Raw genomic sequence first — 16444 nt, forward strand, 5'->3', positions numbered from 1 at the left:
AATCAGTAAACATTGGCGGTTCTGATGTCTTTTTTGTTAGTCATGTAAGTTTAGCCACAGAAAAATGGTTTGAAAAGGAATAGGTTTGGACTAAATCAAACAAGAACAACCATGAAAGCATCACTATCAACATCAAACCTAAAACTGTCTGAAACTAATCTTAAATGATCATTGAAACTTTATAAAAAAAAAAAAAAAAAAAAAAAAAAAAAAAAAAAAACTAAAGAAAAAGTCTGATGTCAACCAGAAAAACATACATAAATAAAAATTAAAAGATAAAAACAAAAAAAAAAGCTACTACTCTGTATGGAAACAGATCAAGTCCCACAAGTCTTTTAATTCTGTCATAGTTGCATAGTTGCATTTTTCCCCTATTTATTTACCCATTTTGTATGGGCTGTTTCCACCATGTAATAAAAACGTGTATCTTTATCTCTCACCATTTTTCTCTCACTTTGTTTTCTTTGTTAACTGCGAGATATACCTCTGAGATATAAATTCACCACTGAAGAAAAACATTAAAAATACTGATTTTGGAAAATAAGTGTTCGTTCCAGCTGGACCTTCTGACATTTAACCTTGATTTCTTTTTATATACTTCAGGCAAACTACAGGATGTGTTACAGCACTAAATAATATGTCTACTGATCTTTACTGTGACACATAAAACGAGAAACACAACTTGCACTGAAACAACTTGTGTTACAGAGCCAACGAGAAGTGAAGCATGTGAATCCATAACCCAGGGGTGGACTCGACCATCACCCTGGCTGAGGTCACTGAGGTTTTTGAGAAGCTCCTCGGTAGCAAGACACTGGGGGTGGATGAGATCCGCCCCGGAGTACCTCAGGTCTCTGGATGTTGTAGGGCTGTCTTGGCTGACATGCCTTTGCAGCATCGTGTGGACAGTGCCTCTGGACTGGCAGACCGGGGTGGTGGTTCCTCTTTTTAAGAAGGGGGACCGGAGGGTGTGCTCCAACTATAGGGGGATCACACTCCTCAACCTCCCCGGGAAAGTGTCTATGCCAGGGTACTGGAGAGGAGAATCCGTCCGATAGTGGAACCTCAGCTTCAAGAGGAATAATGCAGGTTTTGTCCTGGATGTGGAACACTGGACCAGCTCTATACCCTCTTCAGGATGGGTTCCTGAGAGTTTGCCCATGGGAGAATGGCCCCACGCTGCTGTTTCGGGCTGAGCCCGACCGGGTCCCATGGGGCAAAACCCGTCCACCAGACGCTCGCATGCTGGCCCTAGCCCCAGGCCGTACCGGGAGACGTCGCGACTATTATTATTATTGTTGTTCATAAGGGGTGGGGTGGACCGCTCTTTGTCTGGCTTGTCACCTAGGACCTATTTGCCTTGGGAGACCCTACTAGGAGCATATAGCCCCGGACAACCTAGCTCCTAGCATCATTCAGGCACTCGAACCCCCCCACCATGTTAAGGTGGTGATCCTAGGAGGGGCTGATACAACCCGTGTTGTTAAAAGCGCTATATAAATAGAAATGATTGATTGATTTCGCTACTTACAAATCTAATACCCAAAACTCTGTTAACAGGAGATCTTGTCTAGTACCTAAAATACTCAAGACGGAGCAGAGTTTATTGACTTGATCTAAAGAACACAAGTTCAAGTATTTTTATAGTAAATCTGCTTCAGAACAACATCCCATGAACCTTAGTTTTACATAAACATTCTCTTGTATCTCTTATTTATGAAGACAAACAGCCCACGCATTCATAAGACTAAACAACACTGAAAAATAATATAAAAAAACAACATTATAATATAATGTAAATGACTAATATAATATACGAGAATAATCAATTAATACATCAATGAGTATATAAATGCCTATAATGATAAGGCAGCGGCTAAGTCCAAACAGCAATGGATTCTATTCACACTAATTAAATAGCAGCTTATTGCAAGTGACAGTAATCTGCACCTCATTAAAGTACATTATAAAACAGAATGCAATTTATGGAGTGTAAATAAATGTCATGGTTGACCGACTTATTGGGCAATAAAGATGACTAGCCCAGTCACACGTTGGTGGACGGAGTTAGCGTATATACTGCCACTGCCAATAAGGGTGGCTACAGAGAATGGGGATCTACATCACACCGAATTGGATTCCATCATGTTTTAGGGCACACTCAGAAGAACTCAGTTTAAACACAAGCAAATCACTACAGAAAAAACAGGCCGCTTACTGTAACTGTATATATATATATATATATATATATATATATATATATATATATATATATATATATATATGGGGAATATATATTAAGTAATATTATCGTCTTGTTATCCAGCCCTTAACTAAATCAAGCTTTAAACTAAGCAAACCAAACCATCATTAATGTCATTAGACTACTATGCTGCCTCAGCCCGAAATACATTTCAGGAAGTACATGTGCATAAACGTTGCCTGCAAAGTCATTGTCTGATAGGGTCAGCTGCTTAAGCTTTCGTACACAGCCGTATTTTCTTCAGCGGCATGTTTTCCTCCACTGAACTGAATTACAGTCACACTAGTCCAACCATTTGATTACAGTCCCTTACACATTAGATGAAAAATATTTGTTGACAGTTGTGTTTCAGACACAATTTGGGATAGGCAATGACCATAATTTTATTTAATAATATAAAACTATTTAATTGTATTTTAATTAATTTTTAACAAAGGAGCAAATCACATTAATTCATGCAAATAATTGATTTATGAATTTCAAACACAAAACATACCATGGCGTCTTCCGCTTACTTTTTATAAACCGAAACTTCAGGAAAAAATCTGAAGTAACAGAATGAGTTATTTTTTATAAAACAAGCAGACATACTTACAAATATGCAATGCTTGCAACATAAAAAAACAACCAAACAGTCAAACAAACAAAAGCTAATAAAATAAACAAATAAAATTGCAAAGGTTATGGATATAAGCAGGGGTGCACCTAAGTTTTTCAGCCTGGTTCTCATGAGTACACCTGGAGATATGGTTTGGTCCTCACATTGCACATGATCTGACCCATTACATATAACTATAAATAATAAATTAATAACAGTGAGAGTAATGTTATTGCACTTTATTTACAGTTATTAAAAAAATTATAATAATAATAATAGTGTTTTTACTATTTTACTGACATACTGTATTTTTTAAGGATATTACTAAGCTTAAAATAAAATGTTAAAGTAATATGGAGGTGTTTATGTCCAAAAGATTTATGGATTTGACCTTTTGAGCTTTCACTTCTCTCCACATGTCCCTGTTTAGATCACCCTCATTGCATTGACCCCTGTGACATGATATCGACATCCAGATTTGCATATGAGGAATTTTGAAGTCAACCTGCGACTACAGGGAAATATATTGTTTGCATGTGTCTGAACGGGAACGGGAGATAAATGAAGCCCTGAGGAATGTTTCTGATGTTTTGATTTTGATGTTAGCATTTGATGCATGCTATATATACACATGTACACACACACAAATCTAATTTTGTTTTTTAACATCTTTAAAAGAAGAAATTTCTGAAATGATGGCTACATGTGTGCGGTACAGAAAACATAGCATAAGTCTTGTTGTGCTTGAATGGTTTAAAAGGTCATACAAAACTGCATTCAAAGGAATCTTCGTGTAGATATTTCCTGACCTTAAGCATACTACTCCAGAATTGGAATATATTTTGGATTCCCAAGCTTAATAATGGGTTAACATGTTAAATAAAATACTCCTTTTTTTTGTCCTACTGAAAATGTGTTTGAAGTCCACCTTTGTTATTATAACAAACTACTTTAAATGTGATTTTGAACCATTCAAAACAAGAAGACTTCTTTAGCCTGTTGATTTTTATTCACATTTAGCCAAGTATGAAATGTACTATGATAGGCGATATCTAAAATGTATGCATGATTATATTTATTTATTTAGTTATAGTTATATATTTTACCTTATGAGAATCAAAATTAAGAATTGACAAGAACTGGAATCATTAAAATTCAAACAATGCCCAACCTTACTAATACCCCACATTATTTTTTCACTGCCAGCTTTCTGTTCAATCCGTTTTAGACCCTTTCTTGTCTATTAAACCTTCACTTGCCCTTCTTTGTTTTTGCCCTTGTTAAAAACAACCACATAATCTCATACATGAACGTGCTTTTCAAAAAGCAGTTGCTCCTGGCAACGTGGGTAGGTAGTATGTTTCTATCACGAGACTAATATCATGTTTTGCTCCAAAATCATGAAATGACACCAGTGGTGTTTAAAACAGCTAGCTTCTGTATTTCCTGTTTCTTCTTATAACAGTGAGACAGAATTGTTTTATATATATATTTTTTTTCATTAAAATTCTCTACTGTGACGCAATTAAAACGCAAACACTAACTGACATGGCTTGCATGTCAAAGCGTCTAGTTATATCTGATGTATTAGTCCATGTAAGGGATTTCCTGGGTCTCACTTGTGAAACTAACATTACATGGGTGTTAAGATTAGTGTTTATCATGCTCTATAATGCTCACATTGTCTCATTTTGGGTAAAAATAGAGTAATAATACTTTGTACATTGTAACGCAGTACAATTATTTTTCACTACTTGTACTCAGGTCGTTATTAATTTAGTAGCAATACTTTTACTTAAGCACAATCTCTCAGTAATCTTTCCACCAGTGTTTGTAATATGTAAAGTTTTCTGTTATGGGTTGAAAAAAAATTATTATTATCGATATACAATTATACAGGGAGAGAGAGGGTGACTGAGCAATTTTATAATTTTTTCATTATTATTAATGTTATTTAAAACCTTTTTTTACATTGCTAAGAAATGTATTATACGGTCATCATGTTATATGTGTGTGTACGCCTGTTAAAATTGATCTCACATCACCTATAGAGAATCAGAGAGAGACCAAAAATGCAGCGTGGCGAACAGATGAAATAAATTTTCTTCAATTTATTTTCTTTAATTTGGAGATCATGAAACTTAATTTGTCATGATTTGCTTCTGAAGGGTAGTGCTATATGGAAAAAAAAAAAGGGTTGGAAACGACCTTGGAAACAACCAAGGATTCATAATTGTGGACTACATGTAAACATCTTTTATGTAAAATATCTTACTCAGGACTGTACTAAATAAACAATTAAAAACAATGCAACAATGCATTTTGTCTAATCTCTATTTTTCACAGATTCTGCAAGGGGTGCCTAAACCTTCGCATGCCACTGTATATGTAATTACATCTGTAATTAATATCTGTATTTACATTTATAATTACACTGTTGACCCATCCCCTTCCCATACCACCAATTCTGTCCTAACTCGTATCCCTCCTCAAGTGTTTTGCAATACAATACAAACACAGTAAGTACATTGTACTTATTTTGATGTAAGTACGTAGTAGTTAAGGTCACCTAATACAAAGGGGAACCCATATTTCCTCTCCCTGAGGTCACAGGTTGATTCCTCGTATGCGGAATTTGAATATCTGGAGGTCATTATTGGGTGAAGGTGGTCAGTGATCTAAACAGGGACGGGACTTTTTGGGGAGAGGGAAAAGTACAGATGTTCACTACAATGGTAATTGACAGACTTAAAGCCCATTTTATATTTTGGTTGCGCATGTGCAGCTGTTTACCACTTATGTGCACCCCTAGTTACAGGTTACATTGAATATATTTTACATTAATATATTTTTCATGTTTTTGTTTTTCTTCAGGCCTGTTCTCTTCTCTTCCCAAAGTGAATTTTACGCTTCTACGTGGTCATTGTCGGTAACTGCTGTGGAGTCGGTGTCTGTTAACAAAAGTGAGTTTATGGTGTTATTTTCCGTGTGCTGTTAAACTACTGAAGCTCAAGTTAAAATCCTGACTCCAAAATCATCAGTCAGGACACACTAAACCAAACCTCACATGAAAGCAATTATGATCAGATATTTGTGATATGATCGGATACACACAATCATCATATGTATAATAACTATAAAATTGTCTCCATTAGTTTTTTACATCAAAATGCATTCCACATTAATATCTGCAATAAGTCTTGTTTAATGTGCTACAACGGTCATGAGAGGTTAAGATTTAGGAAGTTACAAAGAGAAACGTTTTGGTTCACTTACAATGTTAATTCATATTAATCCACAGCTCCGAAAATTAGTTCTTTGAGCTTTCTTTGAAAGGTATCTTTAGCAGCCAGAGTTAAGGATGACTGAGTCAATAATTAAACTAAATACATAAAGAAGCATTTTCTGTTTTGTTAGTTTTTTTGGGCTTTGGTCAAACCTTTCGTAAAATTCATCGCTGCTATGAATGAGCAAGTGGTGAAGCACACACCTTTAGTTTTGCTCCTGATGTTGGTCACAATCACTGCTGCAGTCATGATGAAGAGACCAACAGCAATGAAGGAGGAAAAGCAGGCGTATAACGAAGATACTCCTACATTGTGAAACAAAAGAGAGACGAGCAATGAAACATGCCTTCTTTTATTTGCCTGTGTGCCCTGTTCCCACTGTAGGAAGAGTTGTTTGTTGTTTAAACTAAACGTGACTTTGGTTGCAGATTACTGGGGTGATAGAATGGCAGACGATGAGCAAATATGCTGTCTGCAAGTTGAGCCTGAGAATGGCATATTAAAAATAAGAAATGGGCAAAAATCATGGCCCACAGATCTGAGCCGTTCGACACAAATAATGTTGCCTGGCAATTTGCATTGCACGTCACATGTCTGAGGAAAAAAAAAATTGAATTTCAAAACGACTGGTTTGAGGGAGAAGATTTTGAATTTATTGGACACAAGAGGCAAAAGGGACCTTTGTGAACATGAAACTTCAGCGGTCTGTGGCACTATCTTTGGGCCTACCTAAAATAGGTTTATGACATCCGTGTTGTTGCAGACCCATGGTGACAGTTAGTCCTGTGGCTTATTTTTATTATTACCATTGCATTATCAATGTCTAGGTGGTTACGATACGATACGATAGGGTAAACGAGAGCTGCCATCAACAGTTGATGATGCAGTTTTTGCAAGGAAATGTTTTCGTTGTTGTCGTCATCCAATGTCTATGTGCAGGTGAAAACCATGGAAGGGAAAGATGCAGAAATCCCTCTACATTACTTCAACCTACTCATTTCGTGGTAGTACGAGATCTGAGAAGAAAGAGTTGGTGAAAAGGTGGTTGGGACCATTGCACGTGCTTTTGACCAACGCAGCTGTGAAAGAGCAAAGGAAATAAAGAGATCTGAAGCACGTGTCAATAAGTGCCAGGATGCCATGTAAACATCAAGATGTAAACATCTCACACGTGAGAATGACCATAAAAGAGCCAGAGAAAGCTAACAACAACTGGTTTGGGCGGATGACAATCATCTGGGGGCAGGACTGCTGCTATTGTTATGTTTACCATGCATTTTCTAGTTTGTATCCAGCTCGGTATGCAACAGGTCAATTCTTCATCAAATGTTAAAACGAGTGATTACCCTGTAAAGGTGTTTTTGGACGTAGAGGGCAAGAAAGTAAGTGTGAAGTAAATACAGCAGAAGGACAAAGGTGGAGTACACTTTTCCAGTCAGAGGGACACAAGGAATGATTCACTGGAACGGACATGGCTGTTTAAGAAAGACTAGTGCACGTGAAAAGAGTAGGATTAAGTAGATGGGTAAAAGAAAAGCATAAGGGAAAAGATGTGTTAAATGATTTAAGACAAATGACTTGAACGTAAACGCAAAAATATCTGACCAGTGTTTACTACATTTTCTACACAGCCTTTGCAGAACTAGGACTTCTTTACAAGAGAGTGATCATTTATATGAAACTCAGAGATGAAGAGTATGAAAAGTAATTGCTTAAATTCTCCTTATGTTTTACGTTTTAGGATGTTTTAAAAAATGGAGTACTGGGTGGTATTTCGCATTTGGGAAGTGACTGAGGGTCGGACCAATGTCAAAAGTGTAAACAGCGTTTACTCATTTAGCCTGGCTACCAAAGAATGACTAAGCACCTTTATATGCATGCTATGTTAATGCACTACATGAAGTATTTCGTATAATTAATTAATAGGAGGTTTATCCGTGAAAATCATACCTTTTCATTTTAAAAAGTTATCGATGAATGATAAAAAGGGATGAGAGGGAAAACGACAGGACCTATAGGTGGCTGCACTTGATCTAAGGGGACGTGAGGATCCTAAACAAAGCGTAGAAAGGATATAGTGAAGTGTTTTCCGGTCGCTGTCGTTCTGTGAAAACGTACAGCTGTTAAGAGTTCGTAACCTTCGGTGAGACTGAGATATAAAAATGGAGGACTGCCCTCCCTCTCGGTCGCGCTCTGCAGCAAACGGTGGTTTTTTTGACTGACTGTCTGACCTTTTTTGCAAAGAATAAAATCTATTATTGAGTTTGTCTCTTACATGATGAGTCGCTTCACGTCACCATCCTGATATCAGAGCGTATTCAGTAAATTCATACTGTTATAACCGACTGCTCTTCATTTCTCACATCAGCTGTGGTAATCAACCCTCTGAGACGGTTGGCATCATAACAGTGGCATACAGGCTGAAATTACCTGAACATATTCATATATATTATATTGTTAAATTAGCGACACTTATTCTGCATTTTAAAATATTTATTTGAATGCAGCATTGAACTTTTTCATTTTTTTAGCTTTTGAATATGGAAACATTGCACTCTGCAAAATCTCTAAGAAGAAAACCCCTGACAGAGACCCCCTCCCTCTCCTTTCAGACGGTCACTGGGTGCCTAGTTAGTAAGCATGCAGATATCATCCACAGCAATGAGGTCAACCCTACCCTTTCTCTCAGCTTAAGACCGCATTAATCCCTAGTAAAAGTTTGTCAGAGACTCCGAAAGCTAAAAACTTTTACTGCAACTCTTAGTGGTAAGATAAAAATGTTTTGTGAAAACAGGACCAGATGGCGGCGAAAGAGAAATGGAGAAAGACAGATGCAAATGTTTTAGAAAAATACAAACAAGTAGCAATATTGTATGATCTTGTCACATCTCTGGACTTTATTGTTTTTGTCTCGTGCCCTACCTTCCCTTCGTAATTGTTTAATTGTCTTCACCTGCTCCCTGTTAATTTGGTAAATTACGTCGTGTATTTAAGCCCTGTGTTTTGTGTGCACGTTGGTCGGATCGTCAACATTACCCTATGTCTGTAGTCAATGTCATTAACCGATGTCCAGAAGTGATTTTTGTTCCCGAGCTCTTTTCGTGGTTTTTGTTCTGCCTGCGTTTGTATATTTATTTCGCCCCTTTTGGATTAAATCTATTTAAGTTTATTTTCGCGTCTCGAGTGCTCCCTTTTCCTCCCTTGCGACACCACGGAAACGTGACAGATCTAAGCAGGGAAGTAACATATAAACGTTAGAGATGTATTTTTACCTGAAACACTGTAATTGTAGGCCTGGCTGCTCACGTTCCTGACATCTACATAAAAATCGACCTCATGCACACAGGTGAAGGAAGCAGGTGGACTCACGGTGACCATATCATACGCATCTCTGAAGAATCTAAAGAAGGGTTGCTGAATGTTTCCATGGTGTAGTTTAGTTCACTCTCCACAGACAGCTTAAAAGACTGTCTTCTGTATGTCCATCCAGGCACTGAGGTGAACTTGCACAGCACAAACACAACCTCCCCGTCCTCCTGCTGTCTGTACACTGTGATGATGGGCTCTGGGATATCTGAAACACAGAACATCAGCATTCATCCATATCGACACGGACTGTATTTTAGTAACGAAAAAGCACTATACAAATTTAATTGAATTGAAAAGTGTAATATTAAACAATGCACCTTTTGTATTTTCATATTCTTCCCACGCATCAGACGAACCTGAACAAAAATTACATTCACTTCTATCCACCCCATACATATAGCAGGTACACACAAAAATCTGTGGCAAACAAATAAAATCCACTTACTGACAGCAGACCAAAGGACCAATAAAAAATATAAAGCTGATTCATGCTGACATGAGACTTGAGTCTTAAGGCTTACACACGTCCTCTGTGTTCACAAGAAAATGTGAAGTGTCAAAAAGAAGTCGCACTTTTGCCCATAAAGAATGCAACATTCAGGAGCTGGTTTTCAACGTAGCCTTGCCACCTTCACGAGGTGATAATGTTGTCATTTTTGTAATTGAACCAACAAGTTTCACTATAGGCTACTCACTAGTGCATACCGCGAGCTGTAGATAAACAAAACCATGCTTTCAGTCAGATTTTGTGCTGCAAAACATCCATAACAGCTGTTGTCAAAAATGGGAAATAGTAACAGCCACTCAACGCGAGTTATATAAATTATTTTAATAGCACAGCCGTTTAACATCCGAGGTCTATCATGTGCATAATAAAGTTATCACTGAATTAATGCAAACATAGATATCTGATACCAGTCACGTCTAAAGTTAATGTAAACAAGCAGGCCAAAGAAACACTAGATAATGTCAAAATCGGATCTGTTCGTTAAGAGTTGGAGTAAACGCAGTCCAAGTCATTTGACCTATTTAAAGGGGATTTTCCCTTACCGTATTAAATGCATGCATAATCTTTCACAACTAATTCTTACATTTTATTAATAATTTCACCTAATACAGTGAGATAATATTGGGCTGCTACCAATCAGTATCTACAAAAATCGATCTTTCCACTCCAGAAGAAACAGAAGTGACTGGAGCAGCATTCAGATGTATTTATGAGAGTTCAGTGTAGCTGAAATATAGCATGAATGCATTTACACTGTATGTAAAATTATAAAAGGGAGATCCATCTGCAGCAGGAAGAGGTAGCTAAAGTCTGGGGCTCGGAAAACTGGCTCCAAGGTGCTGCTGGTGTCCACCGCACTTTCTCTGGCTGCCACTTCCTGGTCAGGAGGCCTATCGGGGAGGCAGCTAAAGAAAAGTTAGGGATGAAGCAGTTATAGTACCCGCAAACATATAGTCAGGGGCCTTGGGCGGACCGAACCACCTCCACCTTCATCTCTTGTGACTGAATAAGACCCCTTCCCACCTGGAAACCCAGGTACTTTACCTTAGAGAGCACTAGATGGCATTTCCAAGGTTTGGCGCGAGTCCACTTAAACATTTGTTGTACTTTCTAAATAGCCTGCCGACGGAGGCCTGGGGAACTTTGTGGATCCCATAGAGGACATATGGAATCATGAGGTCCCAATCACATTTGTCCTGTGCAACCATGGTGTCTTAGCATGTATGTATGTATATATATATACACATATATATACATACACATATATATACACATATACACACACACATATGCACATGGGTAATGTGCCATAACAATCATCTGCAGTAAGATTAAGGAAGCAAAACTATTCATTTTTTTTCAATCTAAAATATGTTTAAATGCTTTAAACTCTTTTGAAAGTTTGAATAGTCAATGCTTAAATACACTATAAAATAAGCTTTTATGATGAAAGCAGTGGCCTGAGTCCTGGGCCCCACCCCCACTTATTCTCGACTCAGTAGCGAAGGCTATTTATTAGTTCTCACTTAAGTTTCACTTAGTTCTTTTTTTATTCTATGTGGTAAAGTGCAGTTCTTGACATTTGTTTAATGAGGTATGCCTTAAAAAAAAAAAAAAAAAAAAAAAGATAAATCTAGATTTTTACATTTTATGAAGTCTATAGCGCTCTGAATAAACAATTTAAACAACCATGAAATTAAACAAATGATGTCAATAAAAGAGTTCAGATTCAGAAGAGCAACTGCCATTATGGTGTAGCAGACTTGGATGACTCATACATCCTGTTATGCCAACAGACTAAACTAAAATAGAAACAATACTAAGAAAATCCATCAGCAAGCAAGCAATTAATAGCTGTCAGCATATTAACACAGTTTCTTCCTGTTTAATTCACCATTGTGTCTGAGTCGATAACTTGCCCATGCAATTCACCCCACTAATTAAGTTCAAGAGAAAAGAAAGCACAAATAAGCTGCTCTCCTTAAAGAGTTTTACAGGTTTTCTTCATTTTTATTGTAGCATTTTTGTCTCTCATATGTATAAGGAATAGAAAATCAAATGTATTCACCTTCAAGCCTTCAAAGATTTGGAGAAATTTAGAGTAACATCACTTGATGCTCTGCAGTGAATGTGTAATGTCAGAGTCCAAATCCACTTCATTGTTAGTTCATGCCAGCTTAGGTGCATTAAGCAATATTAACTAATAGATATTTTATTCTCCTCTCCAGTACCCTGGCATAGACTTTCCCGATGAGGCTGAAGAGTGTGATCCCCCTATAGTTAGCACACCCTCCGGTCCCCCTTCTTAAAAAGAGGAACCACCACCCCAGTCTGCCAGTCCAGAGGTACTGTCCCCCACGTCCACTCGATGCTGCAGAGGCGTGTCAGCCAAGACAGCCCCACAACATCCAGAGACCTGAGGTACTCGGGTCAGTGACCTCAGCCAGGGTGATGGTTGAGTCCTCCCCTGGGTCCCCGGTGGAAGAGTTGGCAGGATTGAGGAGATCCTCAAAGTATTCCTTCCACCGTCTGACAATGTCCCCAGTGGAATTAGCAGATTCCCACTAGCACTGTATACAGTCATGGCAGGGCACCGCTTCCCCCTTCTGAGGTGTCAGACAGTTTGCCAGAACCTCTTTGAGGCCATCTGTTTTTTTCCACCGGTACCTGTCAGCTGCCTTAGAAATCCCACGAGCCAACCAGGCCTGATAGGACTCCTCCTTCAGCTTGACGGCATTACTTACTTCTGGTGTCCACCACCGGGTTTGGGAGTTGCCGCCACAACATGCACCAGAGACTTTATGGCCACAGCTCCAGACGTCCACGTCGACAATAGAGGTAGAGAACATAGTCCACTTAGACTCAATGTTTCCAGCCTCCCTCGGGATCCGGTCAAAGTTCTGAAGATCTCCCTAACAGGGGTCTCTGCCAAACATTCCCAACAGACTCTTATGGTACGTTTTGGCCTGCCAAGTCTGTATTCGTCCGATAGTCAAACCTCAGCTTCAGAAGGAACAATGCGGCTTTTACCCTGGACATGGAAAACTGGACCAGCTCTATACCCACTTCAGGGTACTGGAGGGTTCCTGGGAGTTTGCCCAACCAGTCCACATGTGTTTTGTGGATTTGGAGAAGGCATTCGACCAGGTTCCTCACTGTGTCCTGTGGAGAGTGCTCTGGGAATCCAGGGTAAGGGGCCCATTGATAAGGGCTGTCTGATCTCTGTATGATCAGAGTAGGAGCTTGGTTCACATTGCCACCAGTAAGATAGACTTTTTCCCAGTGCATGCTGGACTCCAACAGGGCTGCCCTTTGTCACCGGTCCTGTTCATTATTTTTATGGACAGGATTTCAAGGTGCAGCCGGGGGCCAGAGGGGGTCTGGTTTGGTGACCACAGGATATCGTCTCTGCTTTTTGCGGATGATGTTGTCTTGTTGGCTGCATCTGGACAGGACCTACAGTGTGCAACAGGGAGGTTTGCAGCTGAGTGTGAAGCGGCAGGGATGAGAATCAGCACCTCAATCAATCTGAGGCCATGGTTCTCAGTCGGACAAGGGTGGCTTGCCCCCATCAGGTTGGTGGGGAGTTCCTGCCCCAGGTGGAGAAGTTTCAGTATCTTGGGGTCTTATTCAGTGAAGGGAGGATGAAACGAGAGATCGACAGACGGATCGGTGCAGCTTCTTTTCATCACAGCCCGGTGATACACAACAAATTGAGAATCTAACAGAATGCATAGTCAATATAAAAAACTGGATGCTAACTTAATGCTAAATTCTGAAAAAAGGAGGTGCTAATTATTGGACCTAAAAACCCCACATTTAATAATCTAGAACACAGTCTAACTCTTGATGGCTGCTCTGTTAAATCTTCATCATCAATTAGAAACCTAGGTGTGCTGCTTAACGGCTATGTTTCCTTCGAAAACCATGTTTCTAGCATTTGGGGGTTTTTAGCTCAAAAATATGTCCAAATTACGACCTATGCTGTCAATGTTAAATGCAGAAATGTTAATTCATGAGTTTATGACCTCGAGGTTAGATTATTGTAATGCTTTTTCGGGGTGGTTGTTCTGGACTCTTGATAAACAAACTTCAGCTGGGCCAAAACACAGCAGCTAAAGTCCTTATTAGAACTAGGAAGTATGATCATATTCAAAGCCCTGAATATGAACTCTGGCTGTTTGATAATACAAAAAATAGGGGATCTGCGGGCGGCAGATCCTTTTAAATGTTTGCACCCAAACTCTAGAACAATCTCTCTAACTCTGTTCAGGAGGCAGACACACTCTGTCAGTTTAAATCTAGATTAAAGATACATCTTTTTAACCTAGTCTACACATAACACACCAACACACTTTTATTATTCAAATCCATTAAATCGTTGTTGGCTGCATTAATTAGATCAGCCGGAACCAGGAACTCTCCCCATAACACACAATGCACTTGTTTACATCGTAAAAAGAATGTCATCTATGCTAATATTAGTCTTGTTTTATTCTTATTCTGTTTCTAAGTTCATATCCAGATCAGATGGTGGATCAGCACCAAGACATGGCTTTTATCAAAGACCAGAACACATAGATGAACTGAGTGGACAAATCACTGGATAAGTCCTTTACACAATCTGACACAGCTGCATTTTAAGTTGAACTAAGTCTAGTTTCCCCCAAGGTCTGTATGAATGGGGTTTTGGTTCCTTGCCGCTGTTGCCTCTGGCTTGCTTAGTTGGGGAAACTGCATTTAATAACACACTGTTCAATCTCGCTCAGTCACTACAACCCTTTACTGGATGTTGTTATTATTCTCATTATTTACCTATTGTAACTAATGAACCATTGAATAAATAAAAATGTGGATCAATTCTGTGAAATAAGGCCAGAACACAACTCTGATGAGCAAGTGATCTCTTTACTTACAGTGTTCACTTACAGCTGCACACTACAGGAGGAGCAGTGTTTTGATGCAGTAACTTCATCCAGCCACAAGAGGTCTCCATGTTCTTAAAAATACATATGTAGCCAAACTTACTAAAGGTACTTATGGGAAGGTTTCAAGAACTAAACACTGGTTAGTATAACAGGGCTGGACTGAGGATGTTTTATACAGCCTGGGATCTTAGGGGGAATTCATAGCATAACTTATGATAAAGGGACACACATATATTGAATGAGTCATATTGTGCTTGTATGTTGTGAACTGTGATTTGTTACAAATGCTGTTGGAGCAATGTATCAGTATTGTCAGATTTTGTTGGATGTTGATCTGATTTGGTTGGGTGGGATACGTGATGGTCTGAGTTTGTTTGTGCACTGAGTGTTTCTAGTACTTTTTAATGACTGGGAGATGTTGAAGTCAAATGGCAGCATGTAGAAATCCTTCGCTGGATCCGAGAAAGAAACAATGATCTTTCAAACAAATGCTCCAGCTGCTCGCAAGATATCAGCTAGAAAACAAATCCCACAGAACAGAAGAGTAAGTCAAATATCACAAAGCATCTTTATCATGGAGTTTACTTACTATCCTTCCAGTTTAATACTCTTTGAGAGGTTTTGTGACGCGTCTGACTGATGGCTTAGAGAAGCTTCCCATCAATAATGTGCTCCGTCACTGAGGCTGAAACACACACACACACACACACACACACACACACACCTCAATTATACATACTCAGAAACACATTATGTACCAAATGTTTGTAAATTAAATACTTAAAGCTGCAGTTCGTAACTTCTGGCGCTCTAGAGAGGAACATTATATCTGGAGCTTCTTCTCTCTGTTAATGTTGATGATGAATCACACGGTTACTGGAAGCTCCGCAGCGGTAGGCTTCTAAATAGTCAGAGTATAAACACTAATCACTATTTAGTCACCCTTGAGAAATTCCAAATCTATATGAATTTCTGAAATAAGTTTGTAACCAGGCTATTTTTGACCACCAGTGACTTCCATAGTAGGAAAAAATATACAATGGAAGTCAATGGTGACCCAAAATGGCCTCTTTGCAAACTTTTGTAAAAAAAAACAAAAAAACAATATCTTTTGAGTTTGGCAGGACAAAGAAATTCATACAGCTTTGTAACTTCTCAACAATGAGATGGTGACAGAATTTTTTGGTTAACTATTTCTTCAAGGACTGCAGCTTTAAAAATGTTACATCGCCGTGGTAACGAGTGATCACCATGAGCTAGAGGCAAACCACATGAATCGCTGAGAGCTGTTCAACATGTTTCAGCTAACGGATTAAATCAACCGTCATCAGAAGGGGTTTTCCAGCCCAAAGTGTATCCAAGAAACATCAGGCGATGAACCTCCTGGAAACCCAACTGTAAAACAATTCTAGCAACATTCATCAAATACTTTCTCAAGGTACTGTACTTGATGGAGAGGAAAAATACAGGGCTTTAACAGATGATGTCTTT

At 38.8% G+C, this 16444-nt stretch overlaps 2 protein-coding genes across 2 annotated transcripts in view; one reads left to right on the forward strand and one right to left on the reverse strand.

Annotated features, from left to right (window-relative positions):
* The first annotated feature begins 12488 nt into the window (after positions 1-12488).
* LOC122351062 lies at positions 12489-13736 on the forward strand. The gene has a single exon (XM_043247914.1). The coding sequence runs from the start codon at positions 12608-12610 to the stop codon at positions 13253-13255; it is 648 nt and encodes a 215-aa protein (XP_043103849.1). The 5' UTR covers positions 12489-12607; the 3' UTR covers positions 13256-13736.
* A 1178-nt stretch (positions 13737-14914) lies between these two features.
* LOC122350657 (phosphatidylinositol 4-kinase alpha-like) overlaps positions 14915-16444 on the reverse strand; it is a 45064-nt gene continuing 43534 nt past the window's right edge. The window contains 2 exon segments of the mRNA XM_043247339.1: positions 14915-15405; positions 15543-15677. The gene's annotated coding sequence lies outside the window, so the exon portion shown is untranslated.

Source organism: Puntigrus tetrazona, chromosome 8 (genome assembly GCF_018831695.1).
Source record: "Puntigrus tetrazona isolate hp1 chromosome 8, ASM1883169v1, whole genome shotgun sequence".
Taxonomy (NCBI): Eukaryota; Metazoa; Chordata; class Actinopteri; order Cypriniformes; family Cyprinidae; genus Puntigrus; species Puntigrus tetrazona.

Excerpts from the sequence above, each read along its gene's own strand:
- LOC122351062 (XM_043247914.1), top strand. The coding sequence starts at position 12,608 with ATGGCAGGGCACCGCTTCCCCCTTCTGAGGTGTCAGACAGTTTGCCAG.